The sequence below is a fragment of the Lepidochelys kempii genome, chromosome 9, assembly GCF_965140285.1.
Source record: "Lepidochelys kempii isolate rLepKem1 chromosome 9, rLepKem1.hap1, whole genome shotgun sequence".
NCBI classification, from domain to species: domain Eukaryota; kingdom Metazoa; phylum Chordata; order Testudines; family Cheloniidae; genus Lepidochelys; species Lepidochelys kempii.
The window spans coordinates 102,383,375-102,397,488 of record NC_136388.1 but is presented as its reverse complement, the minus strand read 5'-3'; the positions used below and the strand labels follow the sequence as shown (position 1 = coordinate 102,397,488).

Here is a 14,114-nt window from a genome sequence, read left to right as displayed (position 1 = left end):
ACTGTCTGTTCAGCCTAGGGATCTGCATGGGGGTTTCATCCCTGTACGTGTTTGTGGGGGTCTTGGGCCCAGGCGGGGTATGTGAGGGATCTGCACAGGGGGCTCAGCCCTGTCAGGGTCTGGGAGGTCTGGGGCCCAGGCGGGGTGTGTGAGGGATCTGCAGGGAGGGCTCACCCCGTTTGGGTTAGGGGGGTCTGGCCCCGGAAGGGGGTGAGGGATCTGCGGGGGGGGCTCCACCCCGTTCGGGTTAGGGGGGGTCTGGCCCCAGAAGGGGGTGAGGGATCTGCGGGGGGGCTCAGCCCCGTTCGTGTTAGGGGGGGGTCTGGCCCCGGCAGGGGGTGAGGGATCTGCAGGGGGGGCTCTGCCCCGCACGGGTTAGGGGGGTCTGGCCCCGGCAGGGGGTGAGGGATCTGCGGGGGGGGCTCTGCCCCGCTCGGGTTAGGGGGGTCTGGCCCCGGCACGGGGCGAGGGATCTGCGGGGGGGCTCCGCCCCGCTCGGGTTAGGGGGGTCTGGCCCCGGCAGGGGGTGAGGGATCTGCGGGGGGGCTCCGCCCTGCACCGTTAGGGGGGGTCTGGCCCCAGCAGGGGGTGAGGGATCTGCAGGGGGGGGCTCCGCCCCGCATGGGTTAGGGGGGTCTGGCCCCGGCAGGGGGTGAGGGATCTGCGGGGGGGGGCTCCGCCCCGCACGGGTTGGGGGGTCTGGCCCCGGCAGGGGGTGAGGGATCTGCGGGGGGGGGCTCCGCCCCGCACGGGTTGGGGGGTCTGGCCCCGGCAGGGGGTGAGGGATCTGCGGGGGGCTCCGCCCCGCACGGGTTGCGGGCTCTGGCCCCGGCAGGGGGTGAGGGATCTGCGGGGGGCTCCGCCCCGCACGGGTTGCGGGCTCTGGCCCCGGCAGGGGGTGAGGGATCTGCGGGGGGGGCTCCGCCCCGCACGGGTTGCGGGCTCTGGCCGGGCGGTTCCATGGGAGGAGGTCGGGCCGAGCGCTGCGCGGGGTCGGGCGCGGCGCGGGGCCGGGGCGGGTGACGGCGGGGGCGGCCGTGCGGGGCCGTGCGGGGCGGGGCGGGCCGGGTGCGTATCGCGGCGCGGCCGGGCGGGGCTCGCTGGCTCCATGATGGCGGACGCGGCGGTGGCCGATACGCGGCGCCTCCACTCCAAGCCGCAGGACCTGACGGACGCCTACGGGCCGCCCAGCAACTTCCTGGAGATCGACATCTTCAACCCGCAGACCGTGGGCGTGGGCCGGGCGCGCTACACCAGCTACGAGCTCCGCATGCGGGTGAGGGGCCGGGCGCTACAGCCGGCTGGGGGCCCCGCGGGGGCGGGGGCGGGAGGGGCCGGGCGCTACAGCCGGCTGGGGGCCCCGCGGGGGCGGGGGCGGGAGGGGCCGGGCGCTACAGCCGGCTGGGGGCCCCGCGGGGGCGGGGGCGGGAGGGGCCGGGCGCTACAGCCGGCTGGGGGCCCCGCGGGGGCGGGGGGCGGGGGCGGGAGGGGCCGGGCGCTACAGCCGGCTGGGGGCCCCGCGGGGGCGGGGGCGGGAGGGGCCGGGCGCTACAGCCGGCTGGGGGCCCCGCGGGGGCGGGGGCGGGAGGGGCCGGGCGCTACAGCCGGCTGGGGGCCCCGCGGGGGCGGGGGCGGGAGGGGCCGGGCGCTACAGCCGGCTGGGGGCCCCGCGGGGGCGGGGGCGGGAGGGGCCGGGCGCTACAGCCGGCTGGGGGCCCCGCGGGGGCGGGAGGGGGAGGGGCCGGGCGCTACAGCCGGCTGGGGGCCCCGCGGGGGCGGGAGGGGGAGGGGCCGGGCGCTACAGCCGGCTGGGGGCGGGGCGGGAGGGGGAGGGGCCGGGCGCTACAGCCGGCTGGGGGCGGGGCGGGAGGGGGAGGGGCCGGGCGCTACAGCCGGCTGGGGGCGGGGCGGGAGGGGGAGGGGCCGGGCGCTACAGCCGGCTGGGGGGCGGGGCGGGAGGGGGAGGGGCCGGGCGCTACAGCCGGCTGGGGGCCCCGCGGGAGGGGAGAGGGGGGAGGGGCCGGGCTGTGGGTGGCGGCCTCTGGGCTGGGACCCGGCCTCCTCCTCAGGCTCCCAGGCAGCGGCACCGGCCCGCTAGGGTCCCAGGCGTCTCTGCTGTTGCCCAGGCTGAGGCGCCCCCCGGCCTGGAGCCCCCCTGCGGCTCCCAGCCTGGGGGACGGGCAGATAACGGGCAGCTGAGAGCAGACAGAGGCAAACCGGCTCCCGCAGTCGCCCTTCCCGGGCCTGCGTCGAGCCGGTGCTCTGGGCAGCCTGGAGCGGACGCCCGTGCCTGGGGGAGAGGCCGGGGCGGGCGCTTATCCAGGTGTGTGGCTGCAGGCAGAGTGACAGATCACAACCTCCGCACGCCACCCTGCGGGTAGGGCCTGCCACCCTCTGTGTCTCTGGGAATTGCTGAGCGCCCTTGAGGTGCTGCTGTGTTATAAACCAGTGGTTCTCATCCAGCAGTCCAGGGGCCGCGAGCGGGTTTCAGGTGGTCCTCCAAGCAAGGCCAGCTTTAGACTCACTGGGGCCCAGGGCAGAAAGCCAAAGCCCCACCGCGTGGGGCTGAAGCCCGGCGCCCTGAGCCCTGCTACCTGGGGCTGAAGCTGAAGCCTGAGCAACTTAACCGGAGGCACTGTGGCATGGGGCCCCGGGCAGTTGCCCTGCTTGCTACCTACTAATGCCGGCCCTGCCTTTTAGATGCGGAAAACCAGTTGTTGTGGCACAGGTGAGCCATGGAGTTTTTATATCCTGTTGGGGGAGCCTCAGAAAGAAAAAGCTTGAGAACCCCTGTTAAAAACAGTACTTGGAGCCTCATACAAGGACCCCAAAGGGTCCCTTGACCTCCTTTCAGCAGCCTTTGGGATGACCAAGCTAGCCTCTCATTTTCCAAGTGCAGACTATAAAGGGAATGCTGTTTGGAGTTGGGACGACAAGGTTTTCTGCTTCCTTTCTAAAACAGTCCTCTGCAGCGGCTTCTAGTGAGCCAGGCCCTTGAATAACACTGGTCTCTGAATGCCCTGTACTTGAGACAGAACCCACAGGGGGATGTCTGCAGTGGGAGGCTGGCTTCCAGCTGCTGACTGGGTAGAAAGGCTCATGCCAGTCAAGCTCAAGCTGGCATGCTAAAAATAGCAGCGTGGACGTTCCCGCTCAGGCAGCATCTCAGGCTCTCCAGCCCACCTGACCCCCTGGCTCTGAGTGTGGGCGGCCGGGATTTGGAACCCCGTACTGTCCACACCACTATTCTTTACGTGCTCGCTCGAGCCCTGCCAGCCTAAGTCTGTCTACCTGGGCTAGGAGGTTTGCTCCCAGCAGCAGTGTAGACAGACCCACAGAGGCCTGGGCCATTTCACTCTATTTTGTTGGGTCGCATGGACCTCTGTCTCTCAAGCACATCTGGCTGCATGTTGAACTGTGGGAAAAGGACTCAAGGTCAGAGTATGTCTACAGCCCAGTCCTGTCCAGGGAAACAGGCTTTATCATCTTGTTGGCATGGCTGTTTTCTGACTTGAGCGTAATGATGGAGGTGTAGGATCTTACCACATCCTTGCCTTGGAAGTCTGCAACCCAGTAGAAACCCCAGTCTGACCTCAGAAGGGTTGATCAAGGCCCCTGGAATTACCAAACTCTGAGAGGGATACACCTACCATATCTAACAGAGGATTCCTGTCCAGTGCTGCAGAGAAGGTGGTAAATCCCAACATGCTTGCTGGATCTCAAGAGGAAAGAAAACTTCTTGTCTCCTCACCTCTACATCCCACGAACTTGGTGCAGTCTCACTCTGTATATGTGAACAAGAATGGTGGTGGTGAAGCACCAGGTCCTGCTTAGGTCCAAAGTCAGTGGTTTTATGTACTCACCAGTCCCTCTTAAGTGGATTCTGCTGGCAACAATGAGTCCAAGTGCAGCCACTGTGTGCCCCTCCGTGGTGCGGGAATGCCTCTTTATGTAAGTCGAGTACCACTGGCCTCTTGCGCACTGCTCGGAAACCGAGACAGGTGCTCTGCTGGGTCTCCAGGGGCATTTGCTCCAGTTGGGGCAGAGAAGAGAACAATATTTAGGGGAGGGGGACTTTTGTTGTGTCTTGGCTAGCTGCTAGTTAACAGCCTTCCTAGGTAACTGGGTGCTGAATCGCCTTTGTGTTCAATTGCCAATCTAATTACCTACCAATTGTCGACAAACTCGAGTCCTAAAAACGGATATGCTTATACAGACGAGTAGTGCAGCCCTAGAGGTTGTGCATTACGGCCTGCGTAATCCGTATGGCTGAGCACTCCTTGCGGACTCAACGTCCCTTTGCCTGGTCTTCCCCGGGGTGGTGAGCTCTTTGGGGCAGGGTGTCCTTGTAAGGTGCCATGCATCCCCATGGTGCCATCGGTAATAAGGTCGACTGAGAAGCTCCAAGCTTCCCCTGAAAATTTACATAATCCCACAGGAGAGGGGAGTACGTTGTGCTTGCACTCGGTGTGGTAGGTGCTTTCCAAACCATGGAAGATACAATCCCTGCCCCTTAGAGGCTACAGTTTGTCCTCATTAGCTAATTTTACTGTCCTCCTCACACCCTACATGACTGACTTTCCATCTGAGGATTGGATGATGATATTCCCCACTCCCACAAAAAACTGTCATTGTTGGCTCTTCAATCAGCTAGAGGTGGCTGCTAGAGAACAGTAGGAAACTGCCTGCAGAGTTTCTCTCTGCAGTTCTAGTCCCTGGTGGCACCATACTCGGTCCCAAACAGATGTACAGCCTAAAAGCTGATCAGAGGCTTTAGTAAGAACTGTTTAAATGTAGCAGCAACAGGTTTAACATGAGGGTGTATCATAATTAACATAATAACATAACATAGTTAACATAATCACCAGGTGAGAGATCAGACTTCAGGGCTAATGCAGCTTTGGGAAAATTCCTACAAGCTCCTGGCTAGATCCAAACTACACAGGCTAAACATGCAGAAGCCTTTCCTTGCAATGGGGAGGGTTGCTACTGCTGTTTGGAAATCTTAAAGCAAGGTCTCTGCAGCCTGTTGCTTGGATGTAGTTGGGGATTAACCTCCTTCCTCAACCCCTCCAAAAGGGTTGTACAGTCTGGGGTTGTGGTCTACTGCAGTGCAGAATGGCAGTGCGTATCCCTCTGCAATGCTGCCTGGAATTCATAAGGGTGAACATCTGAAAGGGGTGAGGCCTAGCCTTTTCTTGTAATTACAAATAGCACATGCAGAATGGTAGCATAGGCACCACCAGTGCCCCCAAAAGGGAGACCGTGCATCTGAAAGCATAGCTCACGGAGTGTGAAGGACACCGAGGAGAACAGTTCTCTCGTCTCTGCCCAGAGTAGTCTCGAAAACACCTGCTTTTTTCTGAAAAACCACAGGGAGGCTTGCAAATGTTTTCATGTATTGCAGCATTCTATGCACTCTTTACTGACCTTGAATGCCTCGAGTGTCTAGAGGTTTCAGGCCTCTGAATGCAGCTCTGCAGACTTTAGTAGGACGCAGTAAAGTCAGCCTGGCTTCTACAGCAAACTGCAAATTAACAACCTCTCCTTTCTTGCAGACAAACCTCCCTATCTTCAAACTGAAAGAGTCTTGTGTGAGGAGGCGATACAGTGACTTTGAATGGCTGAAGAATGAGCTGGAGCGAGACAGTAAGGTGAGGGCCTCTGCACACAGACCTATTCCTGTTACGCCAATCCTGCTCCTGAACAGCCCAGTTTTAAACAGCTTGGGCCTATGAGAACAGTCTGTGCAGACCTGCACAGAGAGGCTGCTGTGGGTGGCCATCCCGGGAAATGAGAGGCGCTTCCGGAATTGATAGCCTTGCTTTCCCAGCAAGCTAGCGAATGGTGTAGGAGCGTCGCCTGTGGGTCGGAGGGGACCACTGTGAACGCTTGAGGGGCCTGTCCATTCCTCCTCCTCCAGCTCACGCTGGCGTGTGTGTTCTTAGATTGTAGTACCACCACTGCCCGGAAAAGCCTTGAAACGACAGCTTCCATTTCGAGGAGATGAGGGGATCTTCGAAGAGTCTTTCATTGAGGAGAGGAGGCAGGGACTGGAACAGTTTATTAACAAGTAAGCTTCATGTCCTGGGCTTGCCCTGTATTTGATATGCTGGTTAATGGCCCTGGGAACAGGGACGGGGAGGAGGGCTGTCCCAGTGTCAGTTCTGGAGTCTTGATCCACTTCCGCCCCCCACGCACCCACCTACCTCAAGTCTCGCCCTTCAGCCGCCGTCGCTCCGACCGGATGGTCAAGTGGCAGCTCTGAAGGCAGCCCTTTGTAAAGGGAGCACTGATGTGCAACACAGGGCTCCCTTTGTTATACCAGTAAAATAAAAACCAGCAGGGTCTTATTGAAGGGGAAAAGGCAAAATGCCACAGTTATTGTGAATACTGAAAGAATCATAGTAAGCAGATATAGCTATAACATTCCATTCAATTTCATATTCATTCACACACACACACGTTCTGCAAGGTTGTAATCATAGTTACCAGCCTTAGAGTTGCTCGTGCCAAGCCACTGGCCAGGTGGCCTGGACGTGAGGAGGGAGCAGGGCCTTGTCAGATGCTCCTGGAAGTTGGTTTGCAGAATGAGACCCCAAAGTTCTCACTTTCTAGAGCCTATTTTTACTTCCTATGCCAGTCTATGGGAATTGCTTCATCATGCTGTTGCTGAATCAATAAGCAGATGGCACATTCCTGACGGCTCTGTGCTGCCAGATGTTATCTTGTTCTTTGGTTTTCCCATTCTTGAGGCTGTTGGGTGGATTCCAGTCTGCCCTCCGGGGGTCCTCTGGTTGTTTCCACTTGACGCCTTCTTCAGCCCATGGACACTGGATTCTTAGGCTGGCACCTCCCTGATCATTCAGTTATTATCCACACCAAGCATCCATCCACATACATCCTCTATCTGTATTTTAATCACAATTGTTAACAAAGCGAGATGAATACAACAAAAGGGCGGGGAGTCTCTGTGTGTTGTTTCTGTTGTTACAGAGTATTGCTTTTTGTCTCTGTGAGTAGTAGTTGTTACAAAGAATTGCTTTGAGAACAGACTCTCTTAGAATGTACTGACACAATTAGCAGCTTGCAAGTTTCACACAGAGGGAGAGAGACTGTACCAAAAACCAAGAGACCTCTTAATTAGTAATATCCTGGAATTTAAACTATGGGGAATCAAACTCATTTGTGATTTTTAATACAGAAGTTCTTTAATATGATCCAACATCTTCTCCTATGGGGGCTCAGGGCAATGCATCTGCAGCACTGTTGTCCTGAGGGAGAGATTGTTTAGATACTTTTCCGCACTTCAGTGTGGCACTGAAGTGTGTAAAATCCTGGGCCTGCCATCTTCCTCTTGTGCTAGTCTGGTATCATGAGGCTGCAGAGCTGACAATCATTGCTGTTGTCACGAGCAATTCTGTCCTCCTAGAGCTGATTGTCTGGCAGTGGATGTATTGGGAGTGGGGAGATGAGTTATGCACCTGCCCCTCTGTCCTTAGCAGAGCTGATTAGGTGCATTGTCCATGTGTATAGAATCTGACTCTGGCAACATGTGTAAGTGCTGCAGCTTCTCTCTTCCTCTGCCCCGAATGGGAGTGGAGTGGACCCTTCACTCTACGTGGCTCTGAGGTCCATAAAGGTGTTTTCCTTTATTCTCTTAAGATGGTGCTCCAGCTGGTGCATGTGTGCTAACCTCCGCTCCTCCCTGTTCCCTTGCAGAATCGCTGGACACCCGCTGGCACAGAACGAGCGCTGCTTACACATGTTCCTGCAAGAGGAAACTATAGATAGGAATTACGTCCCAGGGAAAGTCCGTCAGTAGGAGATCCTCATGCTCTGTCTTCCTCCATTCCACCCACCCTTCTGCAGAAATGACATTTATTTTTACACTAAATCGGTCTCTCCTGAACCAGCTTTTCCTCTCTGAACCTCCCCGTTTGTCCAGCATTTTTCTTTTTTGTATCTGGCAGCAGTGTTGCGTTCAGATGAGCTTTGATATCTGCCAAAGGGTGTGAAGATTTAAGCCATGAATCTGCTGTTGTGCACCCAGTGGCAGGAGTGAGTAGGTGTGAGGGTGGGGCACGAACTGTCTTGGGGCATTATTACAATGTGACTAGGCTGCCTCTTCCCTGTGAAAAGGGGTATAAGATGTCCTTCCAGCCTCGTCCTTCACCCCCCGTCCATGCGGCCTCAAGCATTGTAAAGAACACCAGAGCAGAACAGTGATTGTCATATAGGTCAGTGACTGCAGCAAGTTTTAGGATGTTGGTAGGGTTTAACCAAAAACTGAGCAAGCAGGTGCCAGGTAGGATGTCCAGTCTCTTCCTTATCCCCACAATAAATCCCCTTCTACCCTGCATGAAACCTTCATCCTGTGCTGTCTGCAAGTGCTGAGACCCAAGATTCCTCTCTGACCCTGCTCCAGATCTCCTGCATTACAGGCCTGCTCAGCATAGCCGTGTTTACCCCTCTCCTCTCTAACATGCTGCTGGCAGCTTTGGGGGTGTTTGTACTGTCAGTGCGTTCTCTAGGTGCTCCAAGAGTGCAGCCTGGTGGTGGTGTGAGGGTGGGTGGAATTGGGCCTGGGCTGCCCAGGTAGCAGGGCACGGACAGCTGATGAGTCCAGAAAATGCCACAGCTTGCTCTTGACTGGTACGGCGCAGAGGGTGTCAATAGAGTTGCACTGGCCTTGTCTCTCCAAAGACCTGGCTCCCATCCCTGGACCTAGAGGGAAAGGTCCTGCCCACCACTGAGAAGAGAGAATGGGAGCGGGGAATAGGGCACAGTTACTCCCAGACTGCGTAGTGCTGAGTGGCTGCCATTTCGCTCCCGTGCAGAAGCATTTCAGTCACCTGAATCTGGAGGCAGGAGATTTGTGACCAGTAACCTGCACTGGAAGCGTGCCTTTAGAATGGCAGCACAAGTATCGGCCATCCTCAGCCCTTCCTTTTCATGCCTCCCTTGCCCCCCATGGTGGCCTTGCAGGCCAGGAATGCTTTTGTATGGGGGAGAAAAGACATGGGAACTAGTCAAGTAGCTGCTCTTTAAAAGCACTTTCCTTTGGTGAGAGGGTGCAATGGGCTGTGAACTGCTGATGCACCACAAATACACATTCCCTTGGAGTAACTGTAAAAGATGAAGTTGAGCTTTTTGCTCAGGGGTTCCCCAAAAGTCAGGCCCAGGATCACCATTTGCTTTGTAGTGTCACTAAGAACTTAGCAGAGGAGGTAAACTCTGGGGAGAGTGCGCTATGTCAAGAAGCACTGAGTGTCTTGGTTCTAGAGGGAGGCATTTCCTAAGTTCTCGGAGTTGTTTCTGTGCAGTGACCTGACCTCTTTCTGTCTTCACAAAGAAATGGGATGACTAGGTCCCCCACTGTATCCACAAAGATTCCTGCCAAACTTATCCACAAGGGCGTCCGCTATTCCTCGTGTTTGTGAATTTTTTTCTAGTGAGGAACTTGTCTCGGGGTGGAATGGGTAAAGCTGGAAAAACCCAAATGAAGAGTGAGTCACTGAAGCAGCCCGGAGAGAGCTGCTCCTAGGAGTGACACAAATTGAGGAGTGGCTGATGCAAAATGTACATGAAATATAATCCTGGCACTGGATTCAGAGCCAGCTTGAAAGGTGGATCTTTGACTTGTAATGCAAACAAGGAGAGGGTTCCAGAAGGAGATTGTGGAGTCTCTAGGTCTGCTCCTTTCCTCTCTGAACTCTGCAAAGAAGCACTCGGCACTGACCAGTTACTCTGCTTTTTGGATTGAAGTGGCATATAGGTCCTGCCTTGCTTACTTTTTGTTGTTTGAAGCAATCTGCTGCCTCTTTGATCTATATTAGTCACTTTTTAAAAACTCCCTTCATGCACAAGTGCTGAGCAATTGAAGGCTGTTTCTGCTGTGTATATATCTTGATGTGGGGCTTTAATTCACAAACTGTCTTCATTCTGCTGTCTGATAATGTAATGTCCAAGTTCTGTTCATATTAAACCACTGTGAAGCCAATACGTCTGCATGTTGTGACCCGTGGAAAAAATGGGGGGGTTCTTCTAAATCTGTTACGCGATGCTTGTGAAAATGGAAACTAATAGCACTAGTTGGAGCCCCAGTCATAGTTACGGCAGGCTCGGTGAGCTGTAGGTCCCCCAGGTGTCTAGCCAGCATGCCTCAGTCACAAGCTCCACTGTGCTCCAGTTGGGTGAATATCCGCTGTTATGCTGAACTGGACAGTATATTTGCAGTTGCTGCTAAGGAATTGGTTGGAAACTAGAAGTCCTCACGTGAAACTTCTGTCCATAACAATGAACTGAGCATAAGTCTCTAGAGGCAAAAAGATCTTGTACTAACCTGAGTCATCCTGTTTACTAATCGGTTTAATTTGATACTGATGTTGATTGTGCTTGTATTGGTCAATGACTTGTCTAGGTTGCATGCAGGATGAGGTAGACGTAGGTGTACTTACCAGATCACAAAGAAGGAACCCTAGGTTCCTATAGTTCTTTCTCAGCCTTCTGGAAGGATGACCATTTCTCCATAAGTGTATCCAGAAATGTGATGCTTCTGCAAATGGATATATTCTGGCCTTTGCAGGCAGACAAGCGACTGGTTCTTCCTAGTGCTAGACCCAAATGTTCAAAATCATGGCTTTTTTTTTTTTTTAGGCTTGACTCATAAGGTTCTTTCCTTTTTGATTTTTAGGGTGCCCTTGGCACATATATTCAAGGTTTCCTCTGCAATTGTGAGGATGAGAACCCTCAATTTTTCTTTAAATGAAAGCTGAGTTGGCACACTGTGACTTATTCTAACTGTAAGTTTGTAGGGATATGATCAATTCAGACATGCCCTATTTTGTGTAAGAACCAGAGAAATAAAATTGCTTCCATAACTGAACAATGAAACAGCAGTTTAGAAATCCCTGTGTCATCACTGCAACTGAGGGTGAATCTACTTGTATGGATTTTAATTTTCAAAGACGAGAAGAAAAGTAAAGAGTATACATGGGGATAAACCAGATGCATTTTAAAATTTTCTCTTCTAATCTAACCTTACAATTGAGAAGGACACTTGAGTACTATATGAGTAAGAGTAGACCCCTGAGGACTTATCTACACTGGGAAACATGAGCGGGGGTTTAGCAAAGGGTGTATGTACTAACTTTGACCCAATTAGGACCGTTTCACTAGAAGGGTAGCATTGCGATTCCCTTTGCTGTAATGGAGCAGGTGGAAGTAAGCACTGGGGAAGCCTAGCAAACATTTTGTCCTGTTTGAGGGCAGGAAAGGATGTGTAATGTGCACTTGCAGGGAAAAGGTGGAGGATAGGTGGGGAGGAATAGCTAGTTTTCTAGCGTAGGTGAGCGTAAATGGTTAAACTCTAATCTCTTAATAAACTAAATTACAACAGCTTTAAAAATCAGCTCCCTGGGGCTCCCTTTCAGCGAGGAACACCTGTCAGGGGCCTCAGACAGACAAAAGGACAGCGAGTGAGCTGGTGGCACTATCTATAGCTAAGATTGCCCGACACTGAAGATCAGTTACAGCTTTGCCCAGCTTTTCCGTTCAACATGGAATTTTCTATGCTAGGTGGCTGCCTCAGGGCAAATTTTCTTTGGAAAGCTTCAGCAAAAATGATTCAGCCGTTTCTGAGAATGAGATGGGGGGAAATATACTGTTTTGCCCACTTTTTTTTAAACAGCCATTTACCTAAGAAACTCTGGTGCCTCTATGTTTTGTAGGAGGGTCTTGAAATTTGGCAGAAGGGGTGCCATGGTATGTGTGCCTTGTGCTGTTCCTGAGGAAAAACTACCCAAACTTGACCAAATTATCAGCACTGGTGGAGGGGGATCTGCTTTGCACGCAGAGACTTGTTATAAGTGTGTAAAGCTCTTTGTTTTTTGTTTTTACCAAAATATTCCTGGATTTTACAAAAGCTACTCTGTACTGATTTTTTAATATGAGAATTTCAGACCACTCAAGTATAAAAATAGTGATAGTTAGGAAAATCAGATAATTACATTCATTAATAAATGAGTCTGTCTTTTAAAGCAAGGGAATATAGTGGAAGATACACACACGCAAGCAAGCAAGCATGCATCTGTGTAGGTACTGATAATGTACAGTTCATGAAATAAACCACTGCCTTAAACTGCTTTTACTTCAGTACTCTTCCTTTTCTCTGTTGCTTTTTCTATCTTCTTATCCCCTGATATTTACCTAGAACACTGTGATGTTATTTTTGTGCACAGATTTTCACCTGTTTTTTGGTAACAAACACCAATAAGTTCCCAGGAAATGTTAAAATAAAAAAAACAGAATCTTAGGGATCAGATGAGGAGCTCATTGGAGAGGTCTGGGACTGGCTGGGCAAGAATATTGGAAGTGAATGAGGAGTCGGGGGCCAGGACAGGAGCTTGGGACTGGCTAGGCAAAGATATTGAGGTCTCTAGTAGATGGGAGGGGACTGAAATTGGATAAAGGCAGGGGGAAGATTGAACCAGGGAGACTAGGAAGAGAAGACTTGGGGAAAGATAGGGTGGAGGGGATGGGCGGAGGTCCTATTGGAAAACCCAGGAAGTGGGCGGGCACAAGTCCACCCACTGCTAAAGCCCTCTCCCCCAGCCTAATGGGACCAGGAACCAACTGATTATGGGGAACAACTAATGAAAAACAGGGATCAGAGTGAAGGTCAGAGGTTCAAAATAAGGATACCGGATGGGGACACTGAGCAGAGAATGCCAGCTGTGGGGACCAGGGCCAGAAGAGTCTGTAAACACTAGACCACATACTCTTCCAGAACCTTGAGCCTGAATATTTCTCTGCTGTCAACAAATATCTGTGGAAACTCCATGGCAAAGTGTCTCATCCCCCTCCAGTGCTGGTCTACCAAGAGGATGACAACCTATACCTGCTGTCAGTTACTCTGTTAGCTCAAGTAGCAAACGTCTGTGTGGTGGATCTAAAGGTTCCAACCCTGCTGATCACCCTTCCATGTGATGGAATTTGGTTGTTTTAAACCGCAGAAATTACATTTAAGATAAAAGAGAAAACAGGTTAAGGTTTCGCTGTCAACCACTTGACAGGAAACACCAGGATTACGCTGGTTTATGATCACACTGCTTTTTCCACAAGACCCTGCTTCACTTAGTGCACAGGCTGGGCCTGCTCTGGGTCTGAATCAGTGTAGTGAAGGTAGGACCCTGCCTCATTAGTTGCAGAAATTTGAAGGTGTGTAGCGAATGAGGAAGAGAAAGGATAGTCTCATGGTTGAGGCAACTGAATGCTGCCTGGGATACCTGGACTTTAATCCTGCCTCTGCCATAGAATGCTTGTGCGTGATGCTGGGTAAATCACTTAACCAAATTGTCACAGGTGGTCACTAACTGGGAGTTCCTCAATTTCATGGTGCCCAGCCTGCTAGCTTGGGCCAGATTTGGTGACGTGCTAAGCACTTTCAGCTGCAAAGAAGCAAGTCACCTGCCTTTTGGCGGAGGACGGCACCCCTCTCATAGATCCGGAGGAGATGCGTGGAAGGGACAGAGCCTTCTACGCTGGCCTCTTCTCCCTGGATCCAATGGACGCCAATGCTTGCAGAGTGCTCTGGAATGAACTCCCAACGGTCAACGCGGGCAACCAGGACCAGCTGGAGCTGCCTCTCACTCTGGCTGAGTTCTCAGAAGCCCTCCATCTCATAGAATCATAGAATATCAGGGTTGGAAGGGACCTCAGGAGGTCATCTAGTCCAATCCCCTGCTCAAAGCAGGACCGATCCCCAATTAAATCATCCCAGCCAGGGCTTTGTCAAGCCTGATCGTAAAAACTTCTAAGGAAGGAGATTCCACCACCTCCCTAGGTAACGCATTCCAGTGCTTCACCACCCTCCTAGTGAAAAAGTTTTTCCTAATATCCAACCTAAATCTCCCCCACTGCAACTTGAGACCATTACTCCTTGTTCTGTCATCTGCTACCACTGAGAACAGTCTAAAGCCATCCTCTTTAGAACCCCCTTTCAGGTAGTTGAAAACAACTATCAAATCCCCCCTCGTTCTCCTCTTCCATAGACTAAACATCCGCAGTTCCCTCAGCCTCTCTTAATAACTCATGTGTTCCAGTCCCCTAAT

At 53.2% G+C, this 14,114-nt stretch overlaps 1 protein-coding gene across 1 annotated transcript; it reads left to right on the top strand.

The window, feature by feature from the left end:
• The first annotated feature begins 1,060 nt into the window (after nt 1-1,060).
• On the top strand, nt 1,061-12,147 carry SNX12 (sorting nexin 12). Its single transcript, XM_078854304.1, has 4 exons — nt 1,061-1,276; nt 5,559-5,654; nt 5,949-6,073; nt 7,723-12,147. The coding sequence occupies exons 1-4, from the start codon at nt 1,109-1,111 to the stop codon at nt 7,823-7,825; spliced, it is 492 nt and encodes a 163-aa protein (XP_078710430.1). The 5' UTR covers nt 1,061-1,108; the 3' UTR covers nt 7,826-12,147.
• The last annotated feature ends 1,967 nt before the right edge of the window (nt 12,148-14,114 follow it).